Below are 19,140 nucleotides of genomic sequence, written 5' to 3'. Positions count from 1 at the left end.
AAAACCCAAAAGATTCCACCAAAAAACTGCTAGAATTGATTCATGAAGTCAGAAAAGTTTCAGGATATAAAATCAACGCACAGGAATCAGTTGCATTCCTATACACCGACAATGAAGCAACAGGAAAAGAAATCAAGGAATCGATCCCATTGACAGTTGCACCAAAACCCATAAAATACCTAGGAATAAATCTAACCACATGCACCCCCATGTTCATAGCAGCACTATCAACAATAGCTGAAGTATGGAAAGAGCCCAAATGTCCATTGATGGATGAATGGATAAAGAAGAAGTGGTATATCTATACAATGGAGTATTACTCGGCAATCAAAAAGAATGAAATCTTGCCATTTGCAGCTACATGGATGGAACCAGAGGGTATTGTGCTAAGTGAAATTAGAGTAAGAGAAAAATCATATGACTTCACTCCTATGAGGACTTTAAGAGACAAAACAGATGAACATAAGGGAAGGGAAACAAAAATAATATAAAAACAGGAAGGGGGACAAAACAGAAGAGACTCATAAATATGGAGAACAAACTGAGGGTTACGGGAAGGGTTGTGGGAGGAGGGATTGGCTAAATGGGTAAGAGGCACTAAGGAATCTACTCCTGAAATCATCGTTGCACTATATGCTAAGTAATTTGGATGTAAATTTAAAAAAAATAAAAAATAAAACAAGTTAAAAAATAAAATAAAAAAGTATTGTTTGTACTATTTCTGTGAAAAATGCTGTTGGTATTTTGATAGGGACTGCATTAAATCTGTAGATTGCTTTGGACAGTATAGATATTTTAACAATGTTTGTTCTTCTAATCCATGAGAATGGAATGTCTTTCCATTTGTTTGTGTCACCTTCCATTTCTTTTATCACTTTTATAGCTTTCAGAGTTGTGTGTTTCACTTCCTTGGTTAAGTTTATTACTAGGTATTTTTTTATTTTTGGTGCAACTGTAAAAGGGATTGTGTTCTTAATTTCTCTTTCTGCCACTTCATTATTAATGTATTCCTGTCTATTGATTTTGTATCCTGCAACCTTACTGAATTCATTCATTAGTTCTATTAGTATTTTTGGTGGAGGCTTTCGAGTTTTCTATATATATAGTATCATGCCATCTGCAAATTGTGACAGTACTTCTTCCTTACCAATTTGGATGTCTTTGATTTATTTATTTGTTTATTTATTTATGTAGGCGGGGGGGAGGTCTGGTTGCTGTGGCTAAGATTTCCACTACTACGCTGAATAAAAGTGATGAGAGTGGGCATCCTTGTCTTGCTCATGATCTTATAGAAAAAACTGTTTTTTGCCAGTATAATGTTCACTGTGAGTTTTTCATAGATGGCCTTTATTATGTCGAGGTATGTTCCCTTTAAACCTACTTTGTTGAGGACTTTTATCATGAATGGATGTTGTACTCTGTCAAATGCTTTTATGCATCTATTAAAATGATATGGTTTTTACCCATTCTCTTGTTGATGTGACGTACCATGATGATTGATTTGCAAATACTGAACCACCCCTGCATACTAGGAATAAATCAGACTTGATTGTGGTGAGTGATTTTTTTAATGTATTACTGGATTCAGTTTGATAATATTTTGTTGAGGATTTTTATATCTATGTTCATCAGAGATCCTGGCCTACAGTTCTTTTTTTTTTTTATAGTGTCTTTATCTGGTTTTTGGTATGAGGGTAATGCTGGCCTCATACAATGAATTTGGAAGCTTTCCTTCGTCTTCTATTTTTTGGAATATTTTGAGAAGAAGAGGTATTAAGTCTTCTTTAAACGTTTAGTAGAATTCACCTGTGAAGCTGTCCGGTCTTGGACTTTTGTTGTTGGAAAATTTTTGATTACTAATTCAATTTCATTGCAGGGAATTTGTTCACATTTTCTATTTCTTCCTGCTTCAATTTTGGTAGGTTATATGTTTCTAGGAATTTATCCAATTTCTTCTAGGTTGTCCAATATGTTGGCATATAATTTTGTATTCTTTCATAATCCTTCATATTACTCTGGTGTCAGTTGTTATTTCTCCTCTTTAATTTCTGAATTTTGTTTATTCTTTTGTGGTTTTTTTTTTTTTTGATGAGTCTGAAAAACGTTTAGTTTTCAATTTTGTTGATCTTTTCAAAGGACAAGCTCCTGGTTTCACTGATTTGTTCTATTGTTTTTTGGTTTCTATTTCAATTATTTCTGCTCTGATCTCTATTCTTTCCATCCTTCTACTGGTTTGGGGTCTTGTTCTTCTTTTTCTATTTCCTTTAGGTGTAAGGTTAGGTTGTTTATTGGAAATTGTTTTTGCTTCTGGAAGTAGGTTTGTATTGGTATAAACTTCCCTCTTAGAACTGCTTTTGCTGCATCCAAAGGTGTTGGACCATTGTGTTTTCATTTTAATTTGTTTCCACATATTTTTTCATTTCCTCTTTGATTTCTTTGTTGACCCATTTTTTACTATCATGTTATTTAACTTCCATGTATTTGTGTTCATTCCAGATTTTTTTTTCTTGTGGTTGATTTCTAGTTTTTTAGTGTTGTGGTCAAAAGAGGCACAATATGACTTAGATCACTTTGAATTTGTTGGGGCTTGTTTTTTGGCCCAATATGTGAACTATTCTGGAAAATGCTCCATATGCACTTGAGAAGAATGTGTATTCTACTATTCTGGGATAGAATGTTCTGAATATATCTGTTACATCTATCTATCCAGTATGTCATTCAAAGGCACTGTTTCTTTGTTAATTTTTTGTTTGGATGATCTATCCATTGATGCAAATAGGGTGTTAAAGTCCCCTACTATTATTGTATTATGATCAAATAGTTCCTTTATGTTTGTTATTAGTTGCTTTATGTATTTGGTTACTTTCATGTTGAGTGCATAAATATTTATAATTGTTGTACCTTCTTACTGGATCGTTCCCTTTATGATTATGTAGTGTTCTTCTTTGTCTCTTGTTATGGTCTTGTTTTAAAATCAGTTTTGTCTGTGGACACCTGGGTGGCTCAGTCGGTTAAGCATCCAACTTCAGCTCAGGTCACGATCTTGCATTCGTGAGTTCGAGCCCTGCGTCGGACTGTGTGCTGACAGCTCAGAGCCTGGAGCCTGCTTCAGATTCTGTGTCTCCCTCTCTATCTGCCCTCCCCTGCTCATGCTCTGTCTCCCTCTTTCTCTCAAAAATAAAATAAACATCAAAAAAATTTTTAATCAATTTGTCTGATATAAGTATTGTTACCTGGCTTTCTTTTCATTTCCATTTGCATGATAAATGCTTTTCCATCCCTTCACTTTCATTCTGCATGTGTCTTTAGGTCTGAAGTGAGTCTCTTATAGGCAGCATATAGATGGGTCTTGTGCTTTTATCTATTTTGTCACCCTACGTCTTTTGATTGGGGCATTTAGTCTATTTACATTCCAAGTAATTATTGATAGGTATGTACTTACTGATATTTTTTTAAGTTTTATTTATTTATTTTGAGAAACAGAGAGACAGTGAGAGAGTATGGGTAGGTGCAGAGAGAGGGGGAGAGACAGAATCCCAAGCAGGCTCCCTGCTCAATTTGGAGCCTGACGCAGGGCTTGATTTCATGATTGTGAGATTTTGCCCTGAGCCAGTATCAAGAGTTGGATGCTTACCTGACTGAGCCACCCAGGCATCCCACTTACTGCTATTTTAAAATCTATTTTAACTTTTCTCTGTTATACTTGGGCAAAAAATTATTTGTATTTAGTGTCTTGTTCTCACTGACTCCACAGAATTCAGATACAATTACTTTTTATTGAGTCTCTACTTTTCATGGCACTGCAGTCATTTACAGAAGTTGAATAAAAATCTGTCCTCCTTTTCACTCAGATATAATTTAACAAACTGTGCAATCAGGGCCAAATCTAGAGGATCATATTTAAGAATACATTCCATTCAATCAGATATGAAAGTCCCCAGTCTCTGTTTAGGACATAGATGTAACTGATATTTGAAATCCATGCTCATAAGTCTTCCTAAGCAAAGTTGTATCTGTTGTCGCACACTGCCCCAGCATTACAGGTAGTAAAAAAGGTCACTGCCTAGCAGAAACAAAAGAGGAATTTGTCCACAGTTGTAGGCATACAGGTTAAAACTGGTAGAAATGAATTTCTTATTTTATAAATAATAATGATGAAAAGAGCTCTAGAATGATAGGGACTATTACAGATAAAATTTTGGATTCTGTACATAATCTCCAGACAGAACTTAATTTGACAGACTTAGCTGTTGTTTAACACAATCTGGCTCTAGATTTGCTGATTATACAACAAGGATCCTTATGTGTGTTAAATGACCCTTCTTACTAAAGCTATGTAAATTAATAAAGCTAAATAACACAATAAAGCTAACAATAACACACTGAGCCCAGACTCTAAGTAATCTATAGATGTTAATTATGAATACAAAAAGAGACTGTTCAATTATTCGGACTAGAAACAAGGCAAAAAGTTGATTGCTGGACCATACAGTGTCACATTAGCACATTCTTTAACAAACCCATCTAAGGGTCAACAGATTCTTAGGGGAATGAATTTACCTTTGTTTGAATTACTATTCACTACTGTTTAAGGCAACATTATGGAAAGTTAGATGTTAGCTTGCGGAAAACTGATAAAAATGTAAATGATTTTTGTCCAGTAGAGACGCAAATGATTTTTTCTGGTAGAGAAGATAACTCCAAAGGTATAGTTTATTGTAACTTAGTTAATATACTAAGTTTGTATCTAACTTAGCAATCTAATTTCGGCATTTCTTTGTTGCGTTGACTATACGCATGTTGGTTTGTCACTTCTCTTTTGAGTGGGTTTTGCCATCCTGCTTTGTTCTCTCATTTTTGTGCTAAATAAAATTTATGCTCACTATCTAGTTGCATGAGAATTATATTTTTATCATTTTGAGAATTATACTTTTACAAAAGGATATAAGAAAACTACAGAAATGTTGGTTTTTCTGGAGAAACAGGAACTCAGCTGAGCTTTCAGGAATAATTACCAGCACTTTTCTATTTTTATTTCATTATCGATCAGATTAACGATTTAATTTTCACCAAGAATCTAAAGAATAATAAATATGCTAACAAATAGTGATCAACTCACCACCATCATCTTTCCACAATTATACAAATCCAATGAAGAGTGACCTGAATAATCTTTACAAAGAAAACCAATCTCTTTGCTATGAAAAAGTATCCAAATATCCAAACCTTTTAAATCACATGCCAATACCACTTAAACCACCCCTGACTGCACAGCATGCAAGCAAAGAAAACATCACCATTAAATCTAAAAATAAAGCCCCCTAGATAACCATATTTGAACTCCAGCTTTCAGGATACTCCCCAGTAGCCATAGTAATAGTATAACTAAATAGTGTAAGCCTGCCACCTAAATATGCTAAAATAAAACTATCAATCCTAAAAAAAATCCACAAAAATGTATTACAATAACATATCCAACCCTACCACTGAAAATAAGTAAGAATTTATGAGCCATACATTATACATCAGAAACAGTATCAGCCTTTTCATCTGGAACACATTTGCCAAAACATTAACTATGGCTAACTAATCTAATATATACATTCTAATGGAACATCTCTAGTTTGTATGTGTCTATTCGTGTATGATGAGACACACAAAGAGCCATACACACAGAAACCTGGAATATCAGAGTAATCTTATTATTTTCACAGATGGAAACAGTATTTATAGGCTATGTACTCCTATAAGAACAAGTTTTCTGAGAAGATACAGTAATTACAAATCCACTTTCAGCTATCTCTTCTATTAACACTAGTTAATAGAATGAAATTGAAATGGGTAAGTCTCTTTTTACATAATGCTTTACTTACCACCATTTTTACATGAAAAAGGATCCAGTAAATTGTCAAGATTAATATCAAATATAAGTAAAATTCCAGTCTACCCCAATACACAATTAAAAATACCTTAAGACTTATTTTCCTAATTATAATTACCTGATAAGAGAGTTATTACAACAGCTGACTCCATACCACACTATATCTGATGCTACAGGTGCTAGCAATATGAATGCCTGCTCTCTGCCATGCTCAGATGTTTATTTTCAAAATCAAATTCTCAAAGGAATATATTTGATTGGTATAACTTAGGTTACATGGATTCCCTCTAGACATATTATTAGCTGAAAACTGTAAGCTGTTTTGTTTTCTTTAATATTTTTGAGAAGGCAGTTTGATCTTGACCATTTGCAAATCTGACCTTTTATTTTAGCTACTTTAAAATACTCAGGATAATTCTAAACTCTCTAACTCTATAGTTATTTAAGCACTGCTATAATCTCCTCTCAGCATGTTTTCCGAGGTTCTTCTCCAAATCTATCTCCCATCTCCTCCCTACCTCCTTTCTCTCTTTCCTTCCCTCTATCTTTCTCTTCCTCTTTCATGCATGCACACATGCACACCATTTCCACTCTTGTTCCTGTATACTGTAATCTCTGAAACACACCATCATCATTGCCCATGGTTCCCATTAATAATGATCTTTCCTCTGATCAAATGATACCTTTGCATGAAGTATTCTTTAACTCTCTCCAGTGGAAGCATTCACTCTTGTCTCTAAACTACACTATATACAGCACGCTTTATATTTTACCACACCTTTACTAGGCTATTTATCTCCTTCTTCAAGATTCCCCTAACTCCATCCCTCAGACTGAATTAGAAGTTGCTCTTGTGTGCTCCTAAGCAATCTGACTCTAGTTTAGTACTTATCACAGTGTACTGTAATTGTCTCTTCTAGCCTGTGAACTCCATTAGGGCTGAGTATGTGTTTATTCACCATTGTATTCCACATACCTAGTACCCAAAAGGTACACAATAAATATTTATTGAATGATAAAAAGGAGTCAAGCCCAAGTATGTTTCCCAGTATGCCTCATCTATAATTGTGAGCTACTCAAAATGCCTAGGAAAATGCTATGTACAATGTAGACACACTGAAAGTTTATGAGATGCTTGGATAAAAAGGAATTAAATGACGAAAGTAAGTTGGCAAGTTCATCTTCAGAATTTTTAGTGAATATAGAAAGTAGCAGTCAGACTGACTGCATTTCTGGAAAAGCCTCCTGTCAATGCTACAGTTCTGCTACCAAACGGGGATGAAATCTCGTGTATGCTTGTCTTTATTTCTAGGAGAAGCATATGACTTCGTACAGTAGAGGGATTCAGTACAGGTTTGTTGAGCTGGGGAATGTGTCTTACCCGTGACTGTACAAACCATTTGCCTGCGTTCAGAGTCGACAGGAAACTCCACAGGAAGAAGCTAGAATGTGTGATGGAGGCATTTGGCTGGACGTTCCTAATATTGGTTGTTCTTCTCAGGTCATTGTCATGCATGAGAAAAGGCACCTGATCATAACTGCGGGCAGAAGGGGAAAAGAAGAGGGAGATAGGCTGAACTCAGCCACCTTGGTAGACAGGGTTCTCAGAAAGCCCATCAATGTCACAAGTCTTAACTGGGGTTCCTTACTCCCTCCCAAATGAGGGTGCCTGGGTTTGTCAATTGGTTAAGCATCCAATTCTTGATCTCGGCTCCGGTCATGATCTCACAGTTCATGAAATCAAGACCCGCATCTAGCTCTGTGCTGACAGCACAGAGCTTGCTTAGGACTCTCTCTCTGCACCTTTCTGTCTGTCTGTCTGTCTCTCTCTCAAAATAAATAAACCCCAAAAAATTTCTTTGAAAAAAAATCCTTCAAAAATGAAAGAAAAGAGGTTGCTGGGGAAATGGCAGAGTAGGAAGCACCAGGAATCTGTAGCTCCACCAACTACCAACAATTGTACCAGCAGACTCCGTCTAATATACCTATTTTGGAACTCTGGAATATACTAAAAGCTTACAACTTCCATAGGAAGGCTTGCACATAAATCAGGGTTAACTTTGGTCAATTTTAGGTCTTAGCCCAGTAGCAACTACCAATCCCCCACTCCAGCCACATGGCAAAAAACTGTAGATAGTTCTAAAGGCAGCTTTAACAGCAGCTGGTGAGAGCCAGAGTGGCAAAAACAATCCTGTAATCCAAATATAGGGGATCTGTGTTCTGGTCACTGTTTGTTGCTTTTTGACACAGAAGGGTAGACAGAAAGTCAAGCACCCATTGTTGTACCTACTCCCACTCTTGCAAAGTCCTCCCTTTCTGGCTAAAGTGACTGCCAGGAAATTTAAAGGACTAACACTCTTTTTACCCTCCTTCATTTTTCTCCTTTTCTCAAACATTAAAGGCTAGCATGTTTTAGGTATATGGTATAATATTTCACATCCTTTTGTTCTGTGAGTCCCTTGACTGATTTTTACAGAAATACTTATTTTTACTGCTTTTGTGTTTCTTATTAACTCTAATGGTCTTTCCTTTCCACTCAAAGAGTCCCCTTTAACATTTCTTATAGGGCTGGCATAGTGATCATGAACTCCTTTAGTTTTTGTTGGTCTGAGAAACTCTTTATCTCTCCTTCTACTCTGAATGATAGCCTTGCTGCATAGAGTACTTTTGGCTGTAGACTATTCCCCTTTGAATATATCATTCCACTCCCTTCTGGATTGCAGAGTTTTTGATGAAAAATCTGCTGATAGCCTTATAAGGTTTCTCTTGTGCCTCTTCTCTTGTTGCTTTTAAGTCTTTTTCTTTATCATTACTTTTTACCGCTTTGATTACTATGTGTCTTGGTGTGGGCTTACTTTGGTTGATTTTGCTGGGGTATCTCTGTGCCTCCTGGATCTGGATAGCTGTTTCCTTCCCCAGATTGGGGAAGTTTTCAGCTCTTATTTCTTCAAATAAACTTTCTATCTCTCCTCTTTCTTCTCCTTCTGGGAAACCTATAATGTGAATGTTATTATGCTTGATGGAGTCACTGAGTTCCCTAAGTTTATTCTCCTTTTCATGATTCTTGTTTCTCATTCATTCACCTTGATTACCTTCCATTACTCTGTCTTTGTCTTCTAGGTCATTAAGCCATTCCTCCGCTTCTTTCAATCTGTTATTTATTCCATCAAGTGTATTTTTATTTATTGTGTTCTTCACCTCTGAATGGTTCTTTATGTTTTCTATCTCTGTTTTAAGGGTCTCACTGATGACCTCCACTCTCTTCTGAAGTCCAGTGAGTATCTTTACGATCATTACTTCAAATTCTCTATTAGGCATGTTACTTATATCTGTTTCACTTAGGTCTCTTCCTGTGGTTTTATCCTGTTCATTTGTGACATATTCCTCTGTCTCCTCATTTTGCCTAGCTCTCTGTGTCTGTTTCTGTGTGTTAGGAAAGTCAGTTATGTCTCTTGCTCTTGAAAGTAGTGGGCAGGACGTGCACTCTTAAGTAGGTGAATTTTGTCCAGTTTTTTTTTTTGTTTTTTTGTAATTCTTGGAAAAATTAATCTTAACTATAGAGAATCTGCTTACTCCATTTTATCTGGAACAGAAGTTCCAGTAGCTATACTCCCTCAGGTTCCCTTTCACCTCTTTTGGTAGTTAGCCACATTTTACTTCCTAGTAATTCTTGATATTACATTTTTACTGTTCAAGTTACTGGTGTGGTATTTGTGTCCTGACTGGACTCTGATATGCAATTTTTGGTAATGATAAATTTTAGGGTATGACCATAAATGTGGATGGTGCAGAGACAACAAGCAAAGAAACTGAGGGGTTGGAAGGATCATCTGCATCAAAGTTGAAGTCACAGCAATAATAGAAGAGAGAAAGACGGTATGCCAGGAGCTCACTGGCTCAGCACCTTTACCACATTATGCCAGGGCCACCAGGCACTTCAACAAATGAACCCAGGGGCTCTGGTAGAATATCTATTTTTAACCCCCAGTCAAACATTCTGCATGAAACAGTTGTCATTGTTAGGTAACATTAAGAATGCCAGTCAGAGGTCAGGAAATCTAGTTTTAATTCTGGCTTTATCATTTACATTCTAGCCTTACAACCTTAATAACACACTTCCCTTATTTGAATCTAGGTTCAAACCACATTTCCTCATCTGTGAAACAGAATGTTAATTTCTCTTCTGTTTGCTCCACAGAAAGGCTGTAAAGGGAATTTGTATACACCACATTATCTAATATACCCATGGTACAGATGAAGCCTTTCTATTTCCAGTTGCCCAGGTACATAGGTTCTACAGCAAAGCATGTCTTTTTGTCCTCACCCCTACTCTGATCCATCTTCTTTTGCTTTCTCTTGGACACTGGTATAGTCTACTACCCTTTTCCCTGACAACTCTCCCTCATATGCTGCCAGATGAGTCTTTCTAAAACAATAAAGTAATCTGTCCTCTAAAATCTACCATAGCTACCTATTACACATTTAGGGATCTCCATGATCCAGCCTTAGTGAGCCTTACAGCCATACCTCTTCCTCATGTAGCCTCTCTTGTCCCCAGAACATATCACTTTTAGACTCCATACAGGTTAGCTTGCTAATCTGCAAACTTGTATTTCTCATTCAGATGCCTCTGAATAAACTGTTTCCTCTACCTGGAATACCTTCTTTTCCCATATCTGATTGGTAAAATGGTATTTTTCCCTCAAGACAACACAAACACAATTCTGAGGACACAGATCTTTTTCACACCATAGGTGGTGGGTGGCCTTTTCCTCCACTGAGGTTCCACTGCATTTGACTTATTCATCTCTGGAAGGAACTTACCACAAATGGTTTCATACTCTGGCTATTGTAAATATGCCATGTCTCCTTCACTGGATGGCAACATCTCTTAGGCATGGCTACCTCTTATTTGCCTCTTTCTAGCACTCAGAAGAAAGCCTAGAATATAGTAGGTGCCCAGGGAATGTTAAGAAGGTTGCTAAGAGAATGCATAGGGTTAAACTGTTAGAATGCTTTGCAATGAGGACGGTTTGAATTATGTACAGAGGCTATATAGCATGTATATGATTTATGAGACTATGTTGAGGATGCAGGGGTACAGATGTATGGTTCATAAGGAAGAAGTGGTTCGCATGTGTGCTATGTGCATATGTGCCAAATGAACACCAGGAGAAACTTCCCAGGACTTGCCCTCTCTACATCTTGGGCCATACTGTTTGTCTTCTATGGCACTGGCCTTATCTCCTCCCCACCCCAGCCCCCTGATTTCCTACCTTAATTGTACATCACTCTCCAGCCCATAGGCCCCTTGTTCAACAGCCTTCTCAAAGGACATCATGGTATTCTCAGGCCCCAACTGTGGAAGAAAAGAACATCAGCCCCTATAACTCAGAGTCTCTCTTCCCAACATTCCTTTATGGCTGTAATGAAAGTGCAGTAATGAAAGTGCTTTAGGAAGCTGAGTCTGGATCCCTTGGCAATTTTTTCGAAGAGCCTGCCTTATATTCTCCTCTACTCAATCTGCTCATGTGAGGCAATGTCACTGGGCACAGCAGAGAAAACCCAAAAGTTAGCTGGCCGGGGTTCAAGTCCAACCTCTATAATTAACTCCTTTTCTTGTCATTTCAAGCCAACCCCTTTACCTCTGCAGGGATTCCTATGGTTCTGAGGTCCCATTCTCTCATCCACACACCCCATGCACACCTCTACTCACTATTCTCAGACTTACCATGGGCGCACCTCTATGTCCAAAGAAGTCTGGTTTGGGTCCCAATTTATCCTCCTCCTGAATGCAGGGAGAATGAATCCCCAGTGGCACAATATACAAACATAAAAGGATAAGGAAAAAAGGCAATCCAATAGCCACCTGTAGAGCTGAAAAATTAGGAGAGAAGAAGTGAGAAGAAAGCAGAAGAGGAATAGAGAACTATCTCCAAGCAACTAACAATCCCAGGAGCAGTCAGTAAATAGCTAGTCTATTGGTTTCATAGACTCTGTGGACTGGCTGATTTACTCTCCATTTCTGTCACTTCCTCACTAATTTTCAGTGATTTGAAGGTGCAGAGATATCCAAATACAAGCATTGTTATTAAGAAAAGAAATCCTAGAACTGTACATTTACAAGGGAATGAACTGTGCAGGAGGTAGGATGAAGAGAGAATGTTAAGGGATACCTTCTCAGGAGGAAGAGCAGTTTGGCTGGTTCTGAGAAAGCCCTGAAGCTTGTAAAGATGGGCCTAAAGTGCCCATATTTAAGCCTGTGCAATATTAGTGGAAGGGGCACTAGCTGAATCTTAATTCAAAGCCAGACTCCACCACTTTGTAATTGCGTCACTAAGGACATGTTGCTTAACCTCTCTGGGTCATCATTTTCTTCATCCTGAAAAATGGGGCTATCTTGCTAAAACATACCTCACAGAACTGATAGTACAATGATGAGTCATAACAGGTAATCAGTAAGTATTAGGCATTTGCTCTTCTGTTTCTCTCCCTCACCCCCCACCAAGCCTGTCCACAATACCTGTTACTGCTGGCCATTCCCCCAACACTTACTATTTTAGACTTCTGAAAATTTTACCAAGTTGCACATTCTTAAGTTACCACTTATGCTCCAGTCCTTGTAAATCTAGATCTCCAGCTCTAACCTCTCAACTTTGTAAGTATATTACATCCCTTGGCTGTTTCTCTGTCATACATCATCTTGTATCTTCTCATTCTAACTAAAATTTAGGGAATGAAAAAGAAGAGTTCATTATTATCCCCTTTAAGATCTTGCCCCAGACACATTTCCTAAAATCCACTACTTACTCATAAACACTTGTACAAGCACACAATGGCAAAGGATCAAGCCAGTCTTTCTTTTGCCTGCATCCTTCCACAAGTCAGGAAGTAAACACTCCTTGTTTAACCAATAGTAAAAAGAGGGATGTCCAGAAAAGAACCTAGTTTTTTTTTAGTAAAGGTGCTGAAAGATAACTTCAAAACCATTTAGTATAAGGCTGTGATTCTCTTTTGTTTCCGTGATATCAGGGCAAAGAAAAGAATGGAGAAGAAATCAGTGGCAGAGGCAGACATTGCTGTTTCTGCTGTAAGTCCCCAGGTGTGACAGGGACTCATAGGAGACAGCTTTGAACGACTAGGATGGAACCAGGGGTATCTGGACCTATCATAAGTTCATTAGCCGAAACTAGTAATATGTGATACAAACAAAAGGAACTGTCACTGGTCAAATTAAAATGTACCTCTATTCTCACCCCACCCTAAATCCATTATCAGACAATATGTAATAACATAGAGAAAATTCTTATTTTTCTAGAAGAAGAATCCCTCTTCATTATGAGACTTTTGGGTTAAGGAAATGCTGACAGGCCACATATGGTTGTGAATTCGACCATAAAGAGCACGTCCGAGTAACAAGCTAAATGAATTTCCAAGAGGTGTAGTGGTGGCTATCTACCAAGCTTGCATTTTGCTAAGTGGAGAATACAAGCTAACGTCTGAGCTGAAAGAATCAGGCAGGGTTCCGTCCACATGACATACCTTCTTCTTCCAAATGGATCAAGTAGAAGGCCACAGGCCAGGAAAGGATAACCATCACAGTTATGCCACTCAGGTGCATATAGGGAGCAAAGATCTGGGAGAAAGCCAAAAGTTAGGCTAAACACATCTAGACAGACAGTGCCAAACCTATAGGATGATGCTTACCTGCAGTGACAGGCCAGCTGTCAGCCACCTCTCTTGCCAGAGTTGGCATAAAATCCACAAAACAAACGAGCATAGCAGAATCATTAGCAGAATCAGGATCTGAGGAAACAGAAAGAATCTCCTGACTTCCAGACACTAAGACTGAATCAGAACTCTCCTTGGGAATTGTATGTGTGTCCCAACAATGTTAGGGACCTCATTCCTTCACCCTTTTAATCTGTCTTGCAAACCCCCAATTATGGACTGGATCTGCTCACTTACCTTCTTTGTATGCAAGTCTTTGCAGGACAGCATGGCTGGAAAAGAATTACTCAGCTATGTGGTTTGACACCTTTACTAATTTATCATCTCCAGCCTCAGCTGAGCCCTCAACATTGCTTGGCATCTCTCACTCAACTTCAGCAATGGCCATTACAAATGTTCACTACTTTTTTGTATGACTCAATACAATCACAAACACAATATATGTTTCCCCCAAAGGACTATAACATCAAAGCATCAAGGACAATACTTGTTTATGATTAAACCCTCACTGCCTTGCAGAGTGTTTGGCACATACTAAGCATCCAATAAATATTCGTTGGACAAAGGGAAAAAAATCTTCCTGCAAGAACACTACATACTTTTACAGAGAAAGAAAACGTTGAGACCAAGAATACATAACTTTAAGTTTTTCCCCTTTAAAAACAAATGTAGTTTTTCTACATCTGTGTTGCCCTCTAAAGAGTGTTTAGTTACTTCCTTTCCATTACCTATGTATATTAAAGTAATTGAATCCATAATTAAACCTTCTCATAAAATATATCCAGGCTTTGCTGGCTTAAATGGTTAATTGAACAAATATTTCCAATCTTTAACAAACCCTTCCAGAGAACAGAAAAAGAGTGAACACATTCTAACTTGTGTTGTATAGCCAACAAAACATTCACACCCAAAGTCAAGAAGGACATTACAAAAAAGAAAAAGTACAAGCATACCTCAGACATATTCCAGACCACCACAATAAAGCAAGTATTACGCTAAAGCAAGTCAGATGAATTTTTTGCTTTCCCAGTGCATATAAAAATTATGCTTACACTATACTGTAGTCTATTAAGTGTACAATAGCATTATGTCTAAAAACACAATGTATATACCTTAATTCAAAATGACTTTATTGCTAAAAATGTTAACCATCATCTGAGCTTTCAGTGAGTCATAATGTTTTTGCTGATGGAAGGTCTTGCCTCAATGTTGATGGCTGCTGACTCATCAGGGTGGTGGTTGCTGAAGGCTGGGGTAGCCGTGGCAATTTCTTAAAATAAGACTGCAATGAAGTTTGCTGCATACATTGACTCTTTCTTTCATGTACGATTTATCTGTAGCATGTGATGCTGTTTGACGGCATTTTACCCACAGTAAAACTTCTTTCAAAACTGGAGTCCATCCTCTCAAACCCTGCCACAGGTTTACCAACTAAGTTTATATAATATTCTAAGTCCTTTGCGTCATTTCAACAATCTTCACAGCATCTTCCCTAGGAGTAAATTCCATCTCAAGAAACCACATTCTTTGCTCATCTGTAAGAAGTAACTCCTTGGGGCTCCTGGGTGGCTCAGTCAACCAAGCGTCTGACTCTTGATTTCGGCTCAGGTCATGATCCCAGGGTTGTGAGATTGACCCCCACATTGGGCTCCACACTGGGCATGGAGCCTGCTTGGGATATTCTTTCTCCCTCTGCCCCTTCCCCACTCACATACACACTCTCTCTCTTTTAAAAAAAAAAAGAAGTAATTTCTCATCCATTCAAGTTTTATCATGAGATTACAGCAATTCAGTCACATCCTCAAGCTCCACTTCTAATTCTGGTTCTCTTGCTATTTCTACCATGTCTGCAGTTACTCCCTCCACTTAAGTCTTAAATCCCTCAAAGTAATCCATGAGAGTTGGAATCCACTTCTTCCAAAGTCCTGTTCATGTTGAGATTTTGACCTCTTCCCATGAATCACAAATGTTCTTCAGGACATCTTGAATACTGAATCCTTCCAGGACGTTTTCAATTTACTTTAACCAGATCCATCAGAGGAATCACTATCTGCAGCAGCTATAGCCTTATGAAATGTATTTCTTAAATAATAATAAGACTTGATAGTCAAAATGACTCCTTGATCCATGGGCTGCAGAATGGATGTTGGATTAGCAGGCACAAACACAACATTCATTTCATTGTACATCTCTATCAGAGCTTTTGGGTGACCAAGTGTTGTCAATGAGCAGTAATATTTTGAAGGAAAAATTTTTCTGAGCAGTTGGTCTCAACAGTGGGCTTAAAATATGCAGTACACCACATTGTAAACAGATGTGCTACCATTCAGACTTTCTTGTTCCATTTATAGAGCAAAGGCAGAGGAGATTTAGCATAATTCCCCAGTACCCTAGGATTTCTGGAATGGTAAATGAGCACTGACTTCAACTTAAAGTCACCAGCCAAGAGAGTCAGCCTGTCTTTTCAAGTTTTGAAGCCAGGCACTGACTTCTCTCCAGCTGTGCAAGTCCTAGATGGCATCTCCTAATAAAAGGCTGTTTTGTCTATATTGAAAATCTCTTGTTAAATAACCTATTAACAAAACAGAAGCAAATCAACACAAACCTTCATGAATTATCTTAGCTATGTCTTCTGGGTAACTTGCTGCAGCTTCTACATCAGCACTTGCTGCATCACTTTGCACTTTTATGTTATGGAGACAGTTTGTTTCCCTAAACCTCATGAACCAACTTCTGTTAGCTTCAGACTTTTCTTCTGCAACTTCCTCACCTCTCTTCACCTTCACAAAATTGAAGAGAGTTAGGGTCTTCCTCCTGGATTAGGCTTTGGCTTAAGGAAATGCTATAGCTGGTTTGATTTTCTATTCAGACCATTAAAACTTTCTTCATATCAACAATAAGACTCTTTTGCTTTCTTATAATTCTTGTGTTTACCAGAATAGCACCTTTGCATTCACAGCATGGTTGTTTGGTGCAAGAGGCCTAGCTTTTGGCTTATCTCGGCTTTTAACATGCCTTCCTTACTGAGCTTAATCATTTCTAGCTTTTGATTTAACATGAGAGAAGGGACTCTTCCTTTTACTGGAACACTTAGAGGCCATTGTAGGGCTATTAATCAGCCTAATTTCAATATTAAGTCTCTGGGAATAGGGAAGCTTGAGGAAAGGGAGACCAGAGTACAGCCAGTAGGTGGAGCAGTCAGAATACACACATTTATCAATTAAGTTCACCATCGTATATAAGGGTGTGGTTCATGGTGACCCAAAACATTTACAATAGTAACACAGAGATCACTGATCATAGAGCATCATAACAAATATAATAACAAATAAAAAGTTTGAAATATTTTAAGAATCACCAAAATGTGATACAGGACACAAAGTGAGTAAATGCTGTTGGAAAAATGGTGCCAGTGATGTGTTGGGCACAGGGTTGCCACAAACCTTCAATCTGTGAAAAAACAAGATCTGAAAACCGCAATAAAGTGAAGCACCGTAAAATAAGGTATGCCTGCATATGCCAATCTCCTATGTACATAGATGCAAAAGTCTTAAATAACCTATTAACAAAACAGAAGCATCCCAACACAAAGGTTTGTCAAAGGATTCAAAGGATACAGGCAATTATAAGGTACATATAAAACATATTCCCTTGGGAAAATGTGATCCTTTCAAATGCAGCTACTCGTAAAAATGTCTAAGGATGCATTCTGATTTTGTGGCTTAAAATGTGGAGTGTGTTTTTTTCATTGAAATAGTTGACACACAATGTTACATTAGTTTGGGGTGTACAACACAATGATTGAATAAGTCTCTCTATATATTATGTTATGCTCACCACAAGGGAGAGCCACCATCTACCAACCACACAACACTATTACAGCACCACTGATTATATTCCCTATTCTGTACCACCTTTCATCTCTGTGACTTATTCATTCCATAACTGGAAGTTAGACCTCCCACTCCGTCCATCATTCCCCCTTTTTGCTTATCCCCTACTCCCTCCCCTCTGGCAACCACCAGTTTGTTCTCTGTGTTTATGGACCTGTTTCTGCTTTTTGTTTGTTCATTTGTTTTGTTTTTTAGAATCCACATACAAGTGAAATCATATGGTATTTATCTTCTCTACTTCATTTAGCATAATACCCTCTGGGTCCATCCATGTTGTTGAAATGGCAAGATCTCATTTTTTATGACTGCATAATATTCTATTATGTATGTATACTGCATCTTCTTATCCATTCATCTATCATCGATGGACACTCAGGCTGCTTCCATATCTTAGCTACTGTAAATAATGCTGCGGTAAACACAGGGGTGCATATATCTTCTGAAATTAGTGTTTTCATTTCCTCTGAGTGTAAGGTATGTTTTGAGCAAAGTTATATGAACACATTGCTTCAAAGAAGGAGCCTTTTTGGTTATGGGGCATCCTTATCTTATATCCCACTAATTATACAACTCCAGCCAGCCATGTCTCCCACATGTATATATAGCTATACATAGATACATACATAGATATGTATATATATCTATAAATTCCAGGATTATTTACAATAAGCAACCCTGATTTATATCTAGCAGTTATATTCCGCCAGAAATTTTCATTGACAAGGACTCTGTATTGCCTTTTGGCTAACAAATATCCTTAGTGTGTTTATCAGGAGGTTGGGTTATTATTAAGTTTTGATCGAGGTCATTCATTCCTCCCTGAGAATCCCTGGGTAGAAGAGGAATAGGTTATAGGGTTAATGTTAACCCTTTCCTTCTGGGTTTACTCTGAGTATACTAAAACTGAAACTCCAAGCCCTACAGAATCTCCCTTGCTAATAGAAGTAGTCTCTCCTCCCAAGTCCGGTTTGAAGACACAACCAAGGTAGTTACCTGCCAAGAGGATGCCAACTCTTCTCATACCCCACTTCCATCACTTCTCATCTCCTACAGACTGATAACTGGAATTAGATCCCAGAGTCCAAAGGCTCTGTTAATTTATATTGACCAAAACCCCTATAGAATATTTATGGCACTGAATCCTAAGGGTGCTAGACATTTTAGATGAGGCTAAACTGATTGATAGTAGTACACTTACCAGAGATTCTGAATTGAATACACTAGAATCCAGGTATTACACATCTCAAAGTGGTTCTAACTGTTTGGTTACCTAAAACCTTGGCTCATTAGTGGCCTATGCTTAATGAAATTGGGGTGCCAGCAGTTTCTTGCTGTAATATAGGAAGAAAAATCCAAAGATTTATTGAGAAAAGTTTGCTGGAATGCTATCACCTATGATCAGGTAACCCATTTCCCATATTTTATGGGAGGTCTCAGAGGACAGTGAAAAATACACTAATGAGGAAAGTGTCAGTATCCTTGAAAAGTACTATAGTGGCTAAATCTCTATGCCTGAATAAAGGTGAAAGATACTGCCATTGAAACTGGCTTCCTGATTTCCAAGGCAATAATGAGATCCTGCTGTGACAGAGGTCAAGCAGCAGCACTAACTGCCAGAAGCAAGGTAAGCCTGAT

The 19,140-nt window shown here is 37.8% G+C and overlaps 1 protein-coding gene and 1 pseudogene across 11 annotated transcripts in view; both read right to left on the bottom strand.

Moving 5' to 3' along the window:
* GDPD4 (glycerophosphodiester phosphodiesterase domain containing 4) overlaps positions 1-19,140 on the bottom strand; it is a 174,677-nt gene that overhangs the window by 94,198 nt on the left and 61,339 nt on the right. For 10 of the 11 annotated variants that reach the window (XM_045038692.1, XM_045038693.1, XM_019811762.3 and 7 more), the window contains 6 exons: positions 13,589-13,687; positions 13,424-13,517; positions 12,529-12,603; positions 11,613-11,758; positions 11,158-11,240; positions 7,263-7,419 (listed from right to left, as the gene is read on the bottom strand). In XM_045038692.1, coding sequence (XP_044894627.1) covers positions 7,263-7,419; positions 11,158-11,240; positions 11,613-11,758; positions 12,529-12,603; positions 13,424-13,517; positions 13,589-13,687 — 654 coding nt within the window. The remainder of the gene's footprint in view (positions 1-7,262; positions 7,420-11,157; positions 11,241-11,612; positions 11,759-12,528; positions 12,604-13,423; positions 13,518-13,588; positions 13,688-19,140) is intronic. The other variant, XM_019811761.2, reaches the window with a different exon arrangement.
* LOC123380466 lies at positions 14,772-17,735 on the bottom strand (annotated as a pseudogene).

This window comes from Felis catus, chromosome D1, assembly GCF_018350175.1.
Source record: "Felis catus isolate Fca126 chromosome D1, F.catus_Fca126_mat1.0, whole genome shotgun sequence".
Taxonomy (NCBI): Eukaryota; Metazoa; Chordata; class Mammalia; order Carnivora; family Felidae; genus Felis; species Felis catus.
This window is presented reverse-complemented; position numbering and strand designations above follow the sequence as displayed.